This window comes from Phocoena phocoena, chromosome 8 (genome assembly GCF_963924675.1).
Source record: "Phocoena phocoena chromosome 8, mPhoPho1.1, whole genome shotgun sequence".
In the NCBI taxonomy this organism is placed as follows: domain Eukaryota; kingdom Metazoa; phylum Chordata; class Mammalia; order Artiodactyla; family Phocoenidae; genus Phocoena; species Phocoena phocoena.
Window position 1 is genome coordinate 82,861,716 of NC_089226.1, and position 14,066 is coordinate 82,875,781.

At 39.7% G+C, this 14,066-nt stretch overlaps 1 protein-coding gene across 1 annotated transcript in view; it reads right to left on the reverse strand.

Annotated features, from left to right (window-relative positions):
* Nucleotides 1-14,066, reverse strand: part of DCDC1 (doublecortin domain containing 1) — a 435,371-nt gene that overhangs the window by 63,142 nt on the left and 358,163 nt on the right. The window contains exons 22-26 of the mRNA XM_065882422.1: nt 12,805-12,940; nt 11,096-11,249; nt 7,554-7,712; nt 6,223-6,423; nt 578-671 (exon numbers count right to left, since the gene is read on the reverse strand). Of these exons, the coding sequence (XP_065738494.1) occupies nt 578-671; nt 6,223-6,423; nt 7,554-7,712; nt 11,096-11,249; nt 12,805-12,940 (744 nt within the window). The remainder of the gene's footprint in view (nt 1-577; nt 672-6,222; nt 6,424-7,553; nt 7,713-11,095; nt 11,250-12,804; nt 12,941-14,066) is intronic.

Here is a 14,066-nt window from a genome sequence, read left to right on the forward strand (position 1 = left end):
CATAGGTCTTTACCCAAAATTCAAATGAAGCCAGCCTTCTCTGGAGTCTCCAAAAATTGTTTGGCTGCTATAAGCATTTGCAAAAGTATGTTGAAAGTATATTTCAAATGAAGTAGAATTAGCATTGAAGAGCTCACACCCTCCAGAAAGACGCCTGACCACGGTCTTTCCCACCCGTTGCCAGGTGAGAGGGGACTTGCTTATGTCTCCAAATTACTGAACTTAAAATGCACGCATCTAACAGCCATTCACCTGACTGCACCCACCACTGAGACGCTATGAATGCTATTGGGGTAATTTCTCACACTTGCCATTGGATTTGATTTAAGTAACTAGCATAGCTCCTGACATGCAGCAAGCCCACAATCACCATCTGTTGGATTAAACTAAATTCAGAGCTACAGGAACATGTTCAATTTGAAATCTAGGCAGACTATTGTAAATATTTTAACAATGGCATTCAAGATAGGTTTCTATGACAGCCATTTTCTTTCTCCACAACAAGGAAGCATGGAGCTTTCCTTAAATTTAACTAAATAAAGGGCTATAATTACTCTTTAGCCTCTACATATCTTACCTGAGCAATAACCGGATAGCCACAGACTTCATCTCCAGCCTTGGTCATAGACACTGCCAGCACCAGGTCTGGGTTACTCACCAGGTGAAAGGTCCTTGGGAAAACAGGATTAGGCCCATTACAAAGCAGCATGACCAACTTAGAGCTCCCTCTGTGCCCCTCATCTGCGTGTTGCCTCTTGTCTCCATACATACTCTGTGCTAATGGATGTGAAATCCTTTGGGCATTTCTCCCCCACCATAAGCACGATGTTGAAGTTCCTCAGTGCAGAGTGCTGGAAGAACACTGAAGGAGAAAGGGGGCGCTCCTGTTCTTTCTGGCTGCTGCCTGGGGTCAGTGTTTGGGAGTGAGGGTGTCCAGGGATGCTCTGTCCCAGCCATGTGCCCAGAATGCACGTGGTCCTTTAATACCCTCACATCCCAGGCCTGGCCTGGTGATCAACCGCTTATGGCCCTCCCAACATGGACACTACGTGCTCCAGACCTTCTGCTGTACCAGCAACCCCATACCTTTGCATCTCCACATGCCCAGCAATAGCTGCACACCCACGTAAGTTCCAGAGGGTTACTTCCTGCTTGCCCAGCAACCACACAACAGATCTGGCCATGCAAACCAACACATTTCCCCGCCATCCAGTGGACAGCACCCATACTTCTTCCAATGAGCTCTGAACTCCAGCCTTAGGGAAGGGACCCAATCCCAAGTTTGTCCTCAACCCCCTCAGCCCTAGAATACCATATAGAGGTTTTTATTTAAAAAATCTGATAGTTACTCGTTTAGCATAGCTTAATAATTCTTTATGTTAAACATCCCTTGTTTAAATGACAGCCTGTTTTCTGTCTCCAGATTGTACCCAGACACTCTCCTCACCTGTTTTGCTGTTGTGAGAGGCAACGTGGCAGAGTGATTAGGGGCATGGATTCTGGAGCCACAATGCCTGAGTTTAAATCTTGAGTATATCTCAAGACCTGCTTAACAACTCTCAGCCTCAGTTTCCTCATCTGTAAAACAGGATAATGGTGCATACCGCACAGGACTTTCGTCCTGAGAATATAATGAGCTAATGCATAAAAAATGCGTTGAATATTGTCTGGCTCATGGCACTTAGTATAAGCTACTATTATCGATTGTTGTGATTTTTTTTATAGCTTTCCCTCAAATTCTTCTTTTCTAAATGAGTATTCCCTAAAAGTCCAAGATATATATTGAATATTTTTAAGTTATCTTATATTGGAACTAAAATAAAACCTCCTTGACTGAAAAGAAAGAAAGCAAAGTACAGAGCTAAAACCCTCAAGTTCTTTCCCGTACATCACTTAAAAGCAAGAATAGACCAAACATTCAAGGATATTGTCTGCATAGAAAAAGCCAGTTCTTTATGTCTGTCAACATAGTTACATTACAGAGCAGCAGTGGCAATCCTGCTGTGGAAAATATAACTAGTCCTGAATATAAAATTTAATGATGTGGGAGTGGAGGAAAGGGGAGAAAGCGGGGGTGGGGGAGATCTGTGATAAGAGTAACGTATTTTTCCTTTCAAGACAAAAAATTCTAGATATCTAATTTAAATCTCGGAACATAAAACAAAATATCCTCATTGTAAAGCATTTACAAAATACTAGAAAATATAGTAAAAATTAAAACAGAATTTGAAACATCGTTTATATTCCTAAGACAATCACTATTAATCTTACAATGTGTTTCTTCCTTCTAGTGTTAGTTAACGAAGTGTCAGTTTAAATCCAAAGTGGGTATTCAATTTTATCAAATACCTTTTTAGCATTTATCAAGTCTGTGCATAGCACGAGAGCTGGTATTCAATATTGTTCATCTCTGTAGCCTCAGCATGTGGCATAGTTTGCATCTTGCATTTTTACTGGCACTCAGTAGTAGTCAGATGAATGAATGATTGTATATTTCCTGCAACAACTTACTGAGGTGCCTAGATTAGTTGCCTAGCTTTCTCTGTTTTTGCTGCCTAGAATAGATGTAGCAACTTCTCCCATGCTTCAGTGCCATGCTCAGCCATGACAGCGTTGACTTTTCTTTTCCTTTTTGGACTGTCAATTGTCACTTGCCCATCACAGGAGTGCTTCCATTCTGCAGGAAGCCTGAGCTTTTAGACTTCTACATAAAGCCCACTACGTGCCAAACGGCAGTGTGAGAACTGTGTCCCAGAAATATCCCAGCACGACAGCACAGCCTCTTCTACTAACCCACAGTGCAAGTGCATACAAATCACTTCATCCTCTTGAGCCTCAGTTTACCTAGCTTTAGAGCCAGGTGAGTAAGACTAGAAAAATTTCAAAATCTCTTTCAGCTCTGAATTCCATGACACTGTATTTTCCCTTTTAAAATTTTGAAACTTGTTGAAGGGGATTTTTTCCCCTGAGCACTTTTTTCATATTTCCCTTTTGAGACCAAATGATTAATTCAGATTGTGCCACGGTTGAAAATAGGAGAAAGATACCAGTTTATCTCAAAAGTTGACCTGGACCATTTTTCTGTGTGACTAGAAACCAAGTAAGTGTGTCTTTGGTAAGCTCCTACTGCCCGCCAGTGCCCCCTTGCTCTTTTACTACTTACTTATACTACTCTCCTAGACCATGTGCTCTCCCAGCTAGGCCTTGTTCTCATAGTCAAACTTTCCCTTACGAGGTTTTGCTTATAATTGCTTAAGATATCAGATTTTCTAGTTATTCTCTATTTTAAATAGAAGGCCAAAATGAAAAAGTAATTCAAGACCCAAAGGACTGAATGAAAGGACTAATGGTAGAAAATTCTAGGCACAGTGATAGCACTTGGCACCTCCCGTCATGCTGGCAGTGAGCTACCGGGCTTCTGCTCTATTGACACAAATTCTGATTGGGAAGTTCCCTCAATAAATGCTAATTTACTGCCTGGGAAAAATATGGAAGATCAAAAGACTATGGTTCACATAAATGGAATTTTCTACAGGTTTCTGCTACGTAGTGTAACCCAAGTTTCTCCAGGCCTCACCAGCTTATCAGAACAAATGGGTTTCAAAACCCAGTTACACGAAGAAGAAAAATGTCAAGGGAAAATGCAGAAGAAAGCTCAGAATTACTGTCACTATACAGACATTTCTGCCATGGGACATAAGTTCCTCTGAATAATGCCCACATCTAATCATCAAGACTTCTGCAAAACCTCTCCTGCCCAAGTGTCTGTGGGAGTCCCTAAATGGTGACCCATGTGTTCAGGAGCGAACCCTGTCCCACTGCCCCTCCCCCTCACGGCTCCACCTCTTCTCTCTGGACCCTACAGTTTCCAGCCAGCGATCAGTCAATACCACCATCTCCCTCCAATAGTCCCTCTCTTCTACGGCTTGACATGGGAAGGCCTCAATACGACAACATTGCAGAGCGCTCTGGAAAGTGGAAGGAAATTGGAAGAGACCATCCTCTTTGGTGTTACATGTGGTTAGATTTTCCAAAGCAGTAAGGGAGTGCCTAGAGTTTTAGGCGAGCTTCCCTTTGTTTTTACTTAAACAGCCTTCCTGTTCTCCTCATTTCCCCACAGCACTTAGGGTGAAAACCAAAAGCAGTACAGACACTGAGCAGTACTCAGAACTTGCTCTCTCTTCTGATGACCAAGTGTTCCTTAGTTAAACTTATCAAGTGTGGTTGTCTAGTGCCTTGGGTCACTCCTCTCATTCCCCATGCGTGTCCACCCTATAGCCCTTCAGCCATACTCGAATTCCAACTTAGGCTCAAGTGGGACCTCTACTATAATACAGAAAGCCAAGGCAGTAAGATGTAGCTCTAAATTCCAGAAATGTAGAGATGGGGTAGCACTAGCTTCGTGGGCAGGAATTTTTATGTTTTGTTCTTTGCTAAAACACCGGCACCTAAAACACTGCCCTCGATAATCTTCTGCAGCTAAAGGAATGAATTCTGGTTCCACAAAGCAAACCATTCGCAGGGCCAAAAGCCTGCTTCTGAGCTCCCCTGTCGCAAAGTCAGCTTAGCTAGGATAAATGGGGCAAAAGAACACATTCGCCAGGTCTGTCTACAGGTTGGCTTTTCAGCTGTCTCTGAAACAAGGCTGCATGTGTTCCTTGCTGGCAGCTCTGAATCTCAGACAGTGAGCAGAGGAAGGCTAGCTCCTTTCCTGTCCATGCTGGGCCCTCTGCTGCCGCCTGCTGAAGATTATACAGTCTCTCTCAAAGCAGCGATCCCCTAAGCCTTTTGCATCACACACCTTCACAGCTCTTTCCCAGAAAAAGAAAAAAAAAAGTATTACACAGATACACAAACACATTTTCTGTAGTATTTCAAGAGACTGAAGAGGGCCCTGGAGCCCCACCATATAACACTAATAGTAGACTTTGAAGCAAACCATCTAAAAACCAAGGAGCTGTCATCTCTCTTGTTAAAGAAATTTCAAGCATGCACAAAACCAGAGAGAAATGTATAAGAAACCGCCACAGACACAACAGTTATCAACATTCTGCCATGCCTGTTTCATCCCCTCCCCCGTCCCCATTAAAAAATTTTTTGCTTTGCTAGAATATTTTAAAACAAAGCTGAGATCCCTCTTAATTTTATCTGTAAATACTACAATATACATCCAAGTGATTAGGACTGTTTTTAAACATAGCCATTAAACCATTATGACACGCAACAAAATTAACAAGACTTCCTTCATATCATCTGGTACCCAGACTATTTTAAATTTCTTCTGATTGTCTCAGAATTAACCTTTTTGACAGTGGTGGGCTTCAAGCTAGATCCAAACAAGGGCCAGCCATCGCACTGGGTTGATTTATCTGGTTAGGGTAAGAATTCAATTCGATTTCACTGTGTGAGTGGAAGCCACATCAGTTGGTTATATGATGGAAGTAGGGGAGAGAGGGAAGGCATGCATGTGGGGCGGCGCAGAAGACTGTGTTAATGAAAAGTACTGCAAATTTTTTAAAATGGGACTTTTTAGAATTCTTACTTGATTTTATGATGTTTTCAAATCACACAAATAAGTTAGATGAGAGTCTAGCTCTCTCTTGACCTCAATGGCCCATTAAAACTATGAACCTGGGGCTTCCTTGGTGGCGCAGTGGTTGAGAATCTGCCTGCTAATGCAGGGGACACGGGTTCGAGCCCTGGTCTGGGAGGATCCCACATGCTGCGGAGCAACTAGGCCCGTGAGCCACTACTGAGCCTGCGCGTCTGGAGCCTGTGCTCCGCAACAAGAGAGGCCACGATAGTGAGAGGCCCGTGCACCGCGATGAAGAGTGGCCCCCGCTTGCCACAACTAGAGAAAGCCCTCGCACAGAAATGAAGACCCAACACAGAAAAAATTAATTAATTAATTAATAAACTCCTACCCCCAACATCTTCTTTAAAAAAAAAAACAAAAAAAACCCAACTATGAACCCAGTAGGCTAGACTTCACGTTTCTTACCTGAAGCTGTAGTGGATGAGTTGTGTGTAGACTACTGAGCACTTACATTTGACTTCACAATCTTTCTCTTCCTTGAGTAGGTTAAAAATATTATTGGCCACATTAAATAGAAAATCCAAAGTCCTCAAATATACCCCTGCCTGGTCTGTGGGGACCATGCTGGATCCCTTAGGCTCCTATTCACCCTTTGATATATTGAGGCCCAAATATAATGGGTTTACCTGCTGTCTTCCTTGTACCTCCAGTGTTGATGACTATCATCTGCTTTTTTCTTCACCAAAACAACCTCCATGCCTGAACGCAGACTGGGGCCTTGCACCCCCAAGACTAGCTGAGGAGAAGCATAGCTTATAATTTGCCCATCTCTGTATTCAAACTGCTGGTGGCACACCTTCTGCAGTTTACTCTGTTTTGGAGAATGGCTGAGATAAAGAAAATCCCATTAGTGGCAGAAAAATGTCCTGTGCACTGATGTGCTGGAGATAGCAAGTTCTGTTGGCAAGAGACCCGCCATGAACCAAATTCACTTATGATGCGGAAGCATTATCATCAGGACAGCAGCAACGTTATTTGCTTTGCACTGTCAAGCTGATGTAAAAAGTAGAATTCTGAGTTTATTTTACATTAGAAATAAATATTTATCCAAAAGAACATGAGAAGTTCATCAGCAAAGAAAAAATCCACTTGAGATAATTTAAAGGGAAAAAGAGGTAGGAGTAGGAACAGGGCAATGAATCAGAACAGAGAGAAATAAAGGAGTTCTGTTCAAATCATGATCATTTCTATCCTCTATCTACAGAATCTCTGGCAAACAGAATCCCATTCTCCAAGTTTATGAATCTTCCCTAACAACTCATAAAATATCATAAACCAAAATAATGATACACTGATAAGTTAATTCAAAGGAATCTCATACTTAAATATCTCTTAAGGCATTAAGCAGACTTACTAAACCTTATTAAAAATCACAATGCATTGGCAACTAATTTGTAAATGTCTATTAAGTCTCTACTATGTGCATGGACTAATGCTAAGTGTTGAAGTGCTAAAACTGTTTAATTCATGTAAACTGCTATAACATTAAGTAAATGTATAAAGATTATGGAATAATACCAAGTACTATAGATTCCTGTCATTTCATTGGACATTGACCAGAGAAAAAATAAAGTTAAAAAGGAAGAAATTGCATTTTACTAATTTCTTAAAGACATCAAGGCATTTTACATGCTTATTCATAAGTTCATTTACACATTCATTCAACTAATATACAGGCTCTGTCCTAGGTTCTCAGGAGGCAAAGATGGATGAGCTTACCTTCTAATAGAAAAGACACCAGTGAATGAGAAATTACATTACACAGCTAAAGCGAGAAGGTACTTGCCACCAGTACTTGTAAATACTTCAGTCAAAAACACAAGAAACACAAAAATGTGTGTGTTGATGTAAAGAGCAACTAACAGTAATGTAAATCTTCAGTAATATTTTTGCCCTAAAGTGAGTGAATCTAAGACCAGGTAGAAATCTCTAACAGGAATCCCTTGCAACTTTTTACCTGTATTTCTTCTCTGGTTCCACATTTTCAAAGAGCTCTTCTTCCATTTTCTGTGGAAGACTGTCATCTTCATCAAAGTTATGAGAAGTTTCCTGCCAGGCATACCTGAGAAGTGTGTGACAAGCCTTCATTCGGAGATGGGCTCTTGCATGTGAATCTCTATCAAGGTTCAGAAGGAAACAGAAGTCTAAGAAATCTGATTTATACTCACAGAATTTTCTCTGAGGTGTAGTCTGATAATATCCTGAATGATGCTGGTGGATCTGGGAGTCATATTTCCATAATGGTGCCTAACACTGCAAATTCACATCCTACTAATACACAATTTAGATTTTTTAATATAAAGCTGCAAATGAATCCTCAATCACACAATAAACAGCATTCATCTTTGTTATATTTACTCAGGAAAAAAATGGGGTCATGTATTATATTTCAAAAATAAGATTAAGACTACTCAGTAGTTTTGGAAATTCATAACAAACGTGTAATGAGACTCTTGCCTACTCCATAAATGTGTCATAATTCTGTCTGGAACAGACAGCCTAGATCACTAGGTTTCATAAAATTTACTCATTAGACAATGTTAAGGAATCTTAATAACTTTTCCTCTCAATAGAAAAATCTAGAGAGACTCAAATAGCACCAGCACAAACGTGCCAGGTTTTGATAGAGAATAATACACAAAAACACTTAGAGTAAATAGTCATAGTTTGAATAACTGAGTCAGCCTTGTGGCCTCTTATTAAGATGAAATCGCGAATGGAAACATAACCACCATGCAGATCTGAATATATCAAATCCCCAGGCACTGTTTAGGGTACACTTGCTTCCGTGGGATCATGACACAATATGAGGACTGCTCTGCTGAAGGCAGGCTAAATATACAGGCAAAGCAGCAAGCATACTTCAGCACTCTAAATGTGCATATGTGTAAATAAATTTCTCTGGGGGAGGCTGTGGTCACCAAGGTGCTTGCGGTAATTCGATGTAACTGCAAGCAATATCGAGTTACCCAAATCTCCAGGGACAATTCCTGCGTTAGCAGAGCAGACCATACACTTTTCAAATGTAACAAAAGTATTACATGTAGATGTGAAATTGGTGGGTAACAACAGCCTTATTCAGAGCTGCAGCACAAGCAGCTTCTGAAGACAAAAAGCTCATTAACAGTTAAAGAAACAACAGTGCCATCTTGTGTTGAAAATAAAAAGCACAGCTTTCCTACCAACTCAATTTCTTTGAGGGAAACAGACCAAAAAAAAAAAAAAGTCATTCTTAGACATAACAAGATTCTTCCTCCAAATCCAGATGGGATTTTCTAACTTGGGATATCTATATACTCCTCGGCTCCCAAGAAAATGAAGGACAGTCAAGTTAATTTTAGAACAGCCATTTAAAAATACATCTTGCTTTATTGATTCATGTCCATTCATTCATTCATATAACTAGTCATTACTTAATCATTCATTCCTTTAACTAATATTTCTTAAACATCTACTATATTGTAGGCACAGAGTTCTAAGTATTGGGGATAATAGTGGTGAACAAAACAGTTAAGTTCTCAGGATTCACGGAGCTTACATTCTAGTGGGAAGAAGAGAGATAGTAGATAAGTAAATGAATAAACAAACAATGGATATCACAAGTGGAATAAAACAGGAAATTGTGATGGAAACTGGGTGAGGTGGGGTAGGGTCCACTTTACCCATGGAGTTATAGAAGGATAGAGGTATTCTGAATTATTATTTCAACATTAAAATGGGCCGCTTTGTGAAATAGTGATCTCCCTGTTCCTAGGAGTATTCAAGAAGAGGCTGGATCAAACGAGCTTGCCTAGAATGTGCAGGAGATTCCTGCATTATGTTTTTTTTTTAATTGAGGTATAATTGACATATAACACTATATTAGCTTTGGGTATATAGCATAATGATTTGATATTTGTATATATTGCAAAATGATCCCCACAATATGTCTGGTTAACATCTATCCCTGCAGATAGTTCCAAAAATTGTTTTCTTGTAATGAAGACTTTTAAGATCTGCTCTCTTAGCAACTTTCAAATATGAAGTGCAGTATTATTAAGTCACCATGCTCCTGCATTATGTTTTGAGTGGACTCAAAGACTTTTAGCTCAAAGATTTCAGGCCTTGATGAAATCTATGAATCAGAACAACAAGAAACTTGGCTCTCAAAGATGCTCTTTCTTTTTTTTTTTACTTTCTATTTATTTTTTTCCAAGTGCAGTGTAATAACTCAGAGGCTAGATACATTCTTTAGAAGAAGAACAAAAGGGAATGTTAGAAAAGTTTGTGGCCAATTCTCTAACAATTGAGGAAGATACAATATAGGTCAAATCACTCTCTGAAAAAGGCTTTCTGGTGCCTTTGTTAGTGTCAGGATGTAGGACCAGATGAACTACCCATCAAAATGAGGAAGTTTGATTCCTAACATAAAAGTTAATATTCTTGTAATTAAGGATAGAAACAGTTGTTTAAAACAGCTTGTGTACCAATGATTAATGAAAATTAATTTGTATACAAACTAAATTTCAGTTATTGCAATGGTAATTGACTTGCTATTTTTGGTTTTATAATTTGGAAACGAATTCAATGATTCCTTCATTTATTCTGTAAATGATGACAAAAGTCAGTTATCCTGGTCTTCACACAACACGTGTGATAGAGTTTTTGCCCTCAAGGAATTCCCAAATTGGTGGTGGTTGGTGGAGTAGAGGGGAGGGAACTGATAAGTACATTGCTAGTACAGTCATTGTCATGATTGATTTCAATGATAAAGAATCCTTCCACAGACCGAGGACGGGGCAAGTCAGCTGGAGAGAAATGAATATATGGTGAGAGGCCTGCAGCCCAGAGACAGCTTGTAGCTGCCGAGCTGGAGCTTGGAGTTCATGTGGCACAAAGAAAAAGTGTGGAGTGGAGGTGGGCATGGGGGTACAAATGAGGGTTAATGACAGGCCTGGACCAGGGTCAGGAGGGCTTGGGATTCCAGACTAAACATTGTCTTCTGTCTGCAATAGGTAGCCATTGAAGAACTGTATAAAGAGGATGGTGTTTTAGAAAGATTGTCCATAGATGAAACTTCAAGGTGAATTGGCAGGAGGAGATTATGGAGATAGCAACCAATCAGAAAGCGATCTCAGCAATCCAGGATGATAACTTATATTAACATGCATTCAACTTGAACCTACATTAAGGAAGAAGCATAATTGTTCCTGAAGCCCATGTTTATGGAAACAAAAACATGATGAATTCCTCAAATAAATGTCTCCAGTTCTAAGATTCCAGTCTTTTAAAAATAGCAACATCATATCAAAATTACTGAAAGTAGATCATTGTGCTTGTTGAACACTGAAGCTCCAGCTCTATCCTTTTGCCAGGAAACTAATTAAATACTAGCTCTTCAACTTCCATTAGTTTCATAAACTTGGCGTGGGTTCCCTGCATGGGCTCTGTGGTGTTACTGAGAATGAGCTGAGTTCAAATAGGAACCAGGTAACTTTTCTGGCCACACTGATTACTTACAGAATTTCACTGGAAGCATTTCCCGATGTTAAAGCATTTTTTTGCACTTGCTTTTCCTCTGGTTCTATAATTTGCTTCTCTTCTCCAAAAATTGGTTTCCGCACAGCAAGCTTGGCTCCCAACACAATGTCACTTTGGACTTCTAAAACAAGAGCTGAGGAGAAATGCACAAATTGCATGGACGTATTAGTTATGGCCTCAGAGCACTAGGATTTTGAAAACACGTGTTAAAATAAAAATGCAGAAAATTTCCAGCTTTTTGGTCTAAGAGAATACAGTCTAAGTATAATTGATAGTTGCTCTTTAAACTAATAAATTGGATTTCACTTAATTTAATTTTTGTAAATTCCTCTCAAGACATTCTCAGTCAAAAGTGCTAAAAAATAGGTCTTTCCAAAAATAAGTTAGTTATAAATTCTAACTATTCAAATTGGTTCCATTATTTAGATGTATGCCTCTAGGTCATTCTCTGGGATCCAAACTCCTCAGTGAAAGTTCCCAATGCCTTAAAAGACACATGCAAAGCTTAATGTACAGTGTTCAAGATATGCAATAAGATAATGTTTTAAATTGTATTAATGATTTTTCTCTTCTATATGTAGGACCTTTGTCCTGATCCTGGGGTAACCTTAAGGGAAGGTGGTAGACCATGAGGAATGAGAATTGTTACAAAAGGAAAGCAAAAGTACAAATACAGTTTTGACATTCAGGCACAAGACAATGGCCATGTAAGTCAGATGACACTGTCATGATTTAGGGTCTTTTCCAAAAGTTTTTACCTCCCATTTAGCTTATCTCAGTGTTGACCTGGAGGAAACCTACCATTTCTGGGCCTGAGGGGATCTGTGGCAGAAAACCAGCACTAGGTGTCGTGATTCTGCCTACAGGCTTTGCTGCAGGAATCTTAGCTAGACAAGGAAACACTGAGGACATTGTTCAGGACATGGTGATGCGTTACCTCTTGAGCTGTCCTCACCACTCCAATCTGTGGCATAGCCACATGAACCTGGATCTGGTTTCCGGGAAGTGCAGCCATGACCCAGGATTTACTAAGAGCCATGCAGGGGAGCTTTCCAGAAGTGGCTGCCAAGCAGGGGTCAAGAGGTTCTGTAGCAAGGATTTGTAGAGATGGCTACCCAACCACAGCCAGGCTGCAGAGGGCCAGAGGGAGCAGAGGGGAGGCTGAGGCAGGCAAGAAGTACCACCCACCCAAAGCATTATCTGGGCCAAAAGAATGGAACACTGTCACCCAGCCATGGACTTCAGCCAGCAGGGCCCAGAAAGCAAGAGGATCTGCACCCCGAGTTCTTTCCTTCCATCCTAGAGAAGAACTAAAGTGAGAGTCTGGAAACTGAGAAACCTGAAAGCCTTCCCAAAAGGGACTATTTAAATTAATGGATGGGACAAGTTTAAACCCGACTGTACATTTAAAGTTTTCCTTGATGGGGGAAGCTGGGGCTCACAAAGAAGGCCCAATTTGTTAAAGACAAAATAAAGAAAGTATGTTTTCTCTGCACATCCAAAGTACAGTGTGAATTAAGATATGCAACTCTGTTAAATATAAAAATTAGTCTAAAGCTAAACACCAAGATGCAGGGGTGAAATATGACCTGTTTAAACAAAGTTGGATTTTTTTTTTAAAAAGCAATATCATCAAGTTTTTTTTTTTTTGGCTGTACATATATAAAGTAAATAATTCCAATGCTTACCCTCTGTCTTACGTGTACTGCAGAAAGCTTGAATTTTAGAAATATCTGATGCTAAGTTCCTCAGGAAGATTTGTTTCTTCTGCTGAGCAATGGACAGATCAGGATTGATCCAATGTTCTCCACATGAAACATACACCTACCAAAGAAATGAGTCTCTAATCCCAGATACAATTGCTCACAGCAGCATTATTATAGCCCAAACTGGAAACAATCAAAACACCCTACAATAGGTGAATGGTTAAACAAACTATGGCACCATACTCAGTGATAAAAAGGAATAATACTCAGTGATAAAAGGCACAAACTATTGATAAAAGCAACAAGTTTGATGGATCTACAGGGTTTTGTACTGAAAAAAGACTTCTCCATACTATCTTTGCAACTTCCTATGAATCTTTAATTATTTCAAAATAAAAAGTTGTAGAAAAAATAATTTTTTAAAGAAAGGAAAGAAGGAAGGAAAGAAGGAAGGGAGGGATGGGGGAAAGGTAAGTGGGTATAAATCAGGGGTTTAAATGTGAAATAGCTAGTGGGAAGCAGCTGCATCGCATGGGGAGATCAGCTTGGTGCTTTGTGACCAGCTAGAGGGGTGGGATAGGGAGGGTGGGAGGGAGATGCAAGAGGGCAGGGATACGGGGATATATGTATACATATAGCTGATTCACTTTTTTATACAGCAGAAACTAACACAACATTGTAAAGCAATTATACTCCAATAAAGATGTTAAAAAATTTAAAAATTAAAAGTTAAACACTGAAAAAAAATTGGGGGTTCGTAAACTATGGCTGAGGATCAAATCTCGCCGATTGCCAGTTCTTGTAAATAAAGTTTTATTGGAATACAGCTATGCCCACTCATTTGCATGTTATCTGTGAAAGTTTTCGTGCTACAGTGGCAGAGCTGATGTTTCAATAGATACCATATGGTCTGTAAATATTAACTATCTGACACTTTACAGAAAACTCTGACAACCACTGGTATAAATGAACTTGCAGTATATGTAGCAAAATGTTAATGTGGATATTTCTAGATGCTGAAATTATGGATGATACTTTTTCTTCTTGATTTTGCTTATAGGTACTTCCTAAATGTCCTTAAATAAATACATATTTCTTTGACGTGAGGAAAAATTAGAGTAATATATTGAGAAAGACTCGGTAAAAAGAAAAAGACACTCAATGTTGCCTTTTTTTTGAGCCACTGACTGATCATTACATACATACTTTGTATGTGGACCCAGGGAAAACCTTCTCAAAAATAT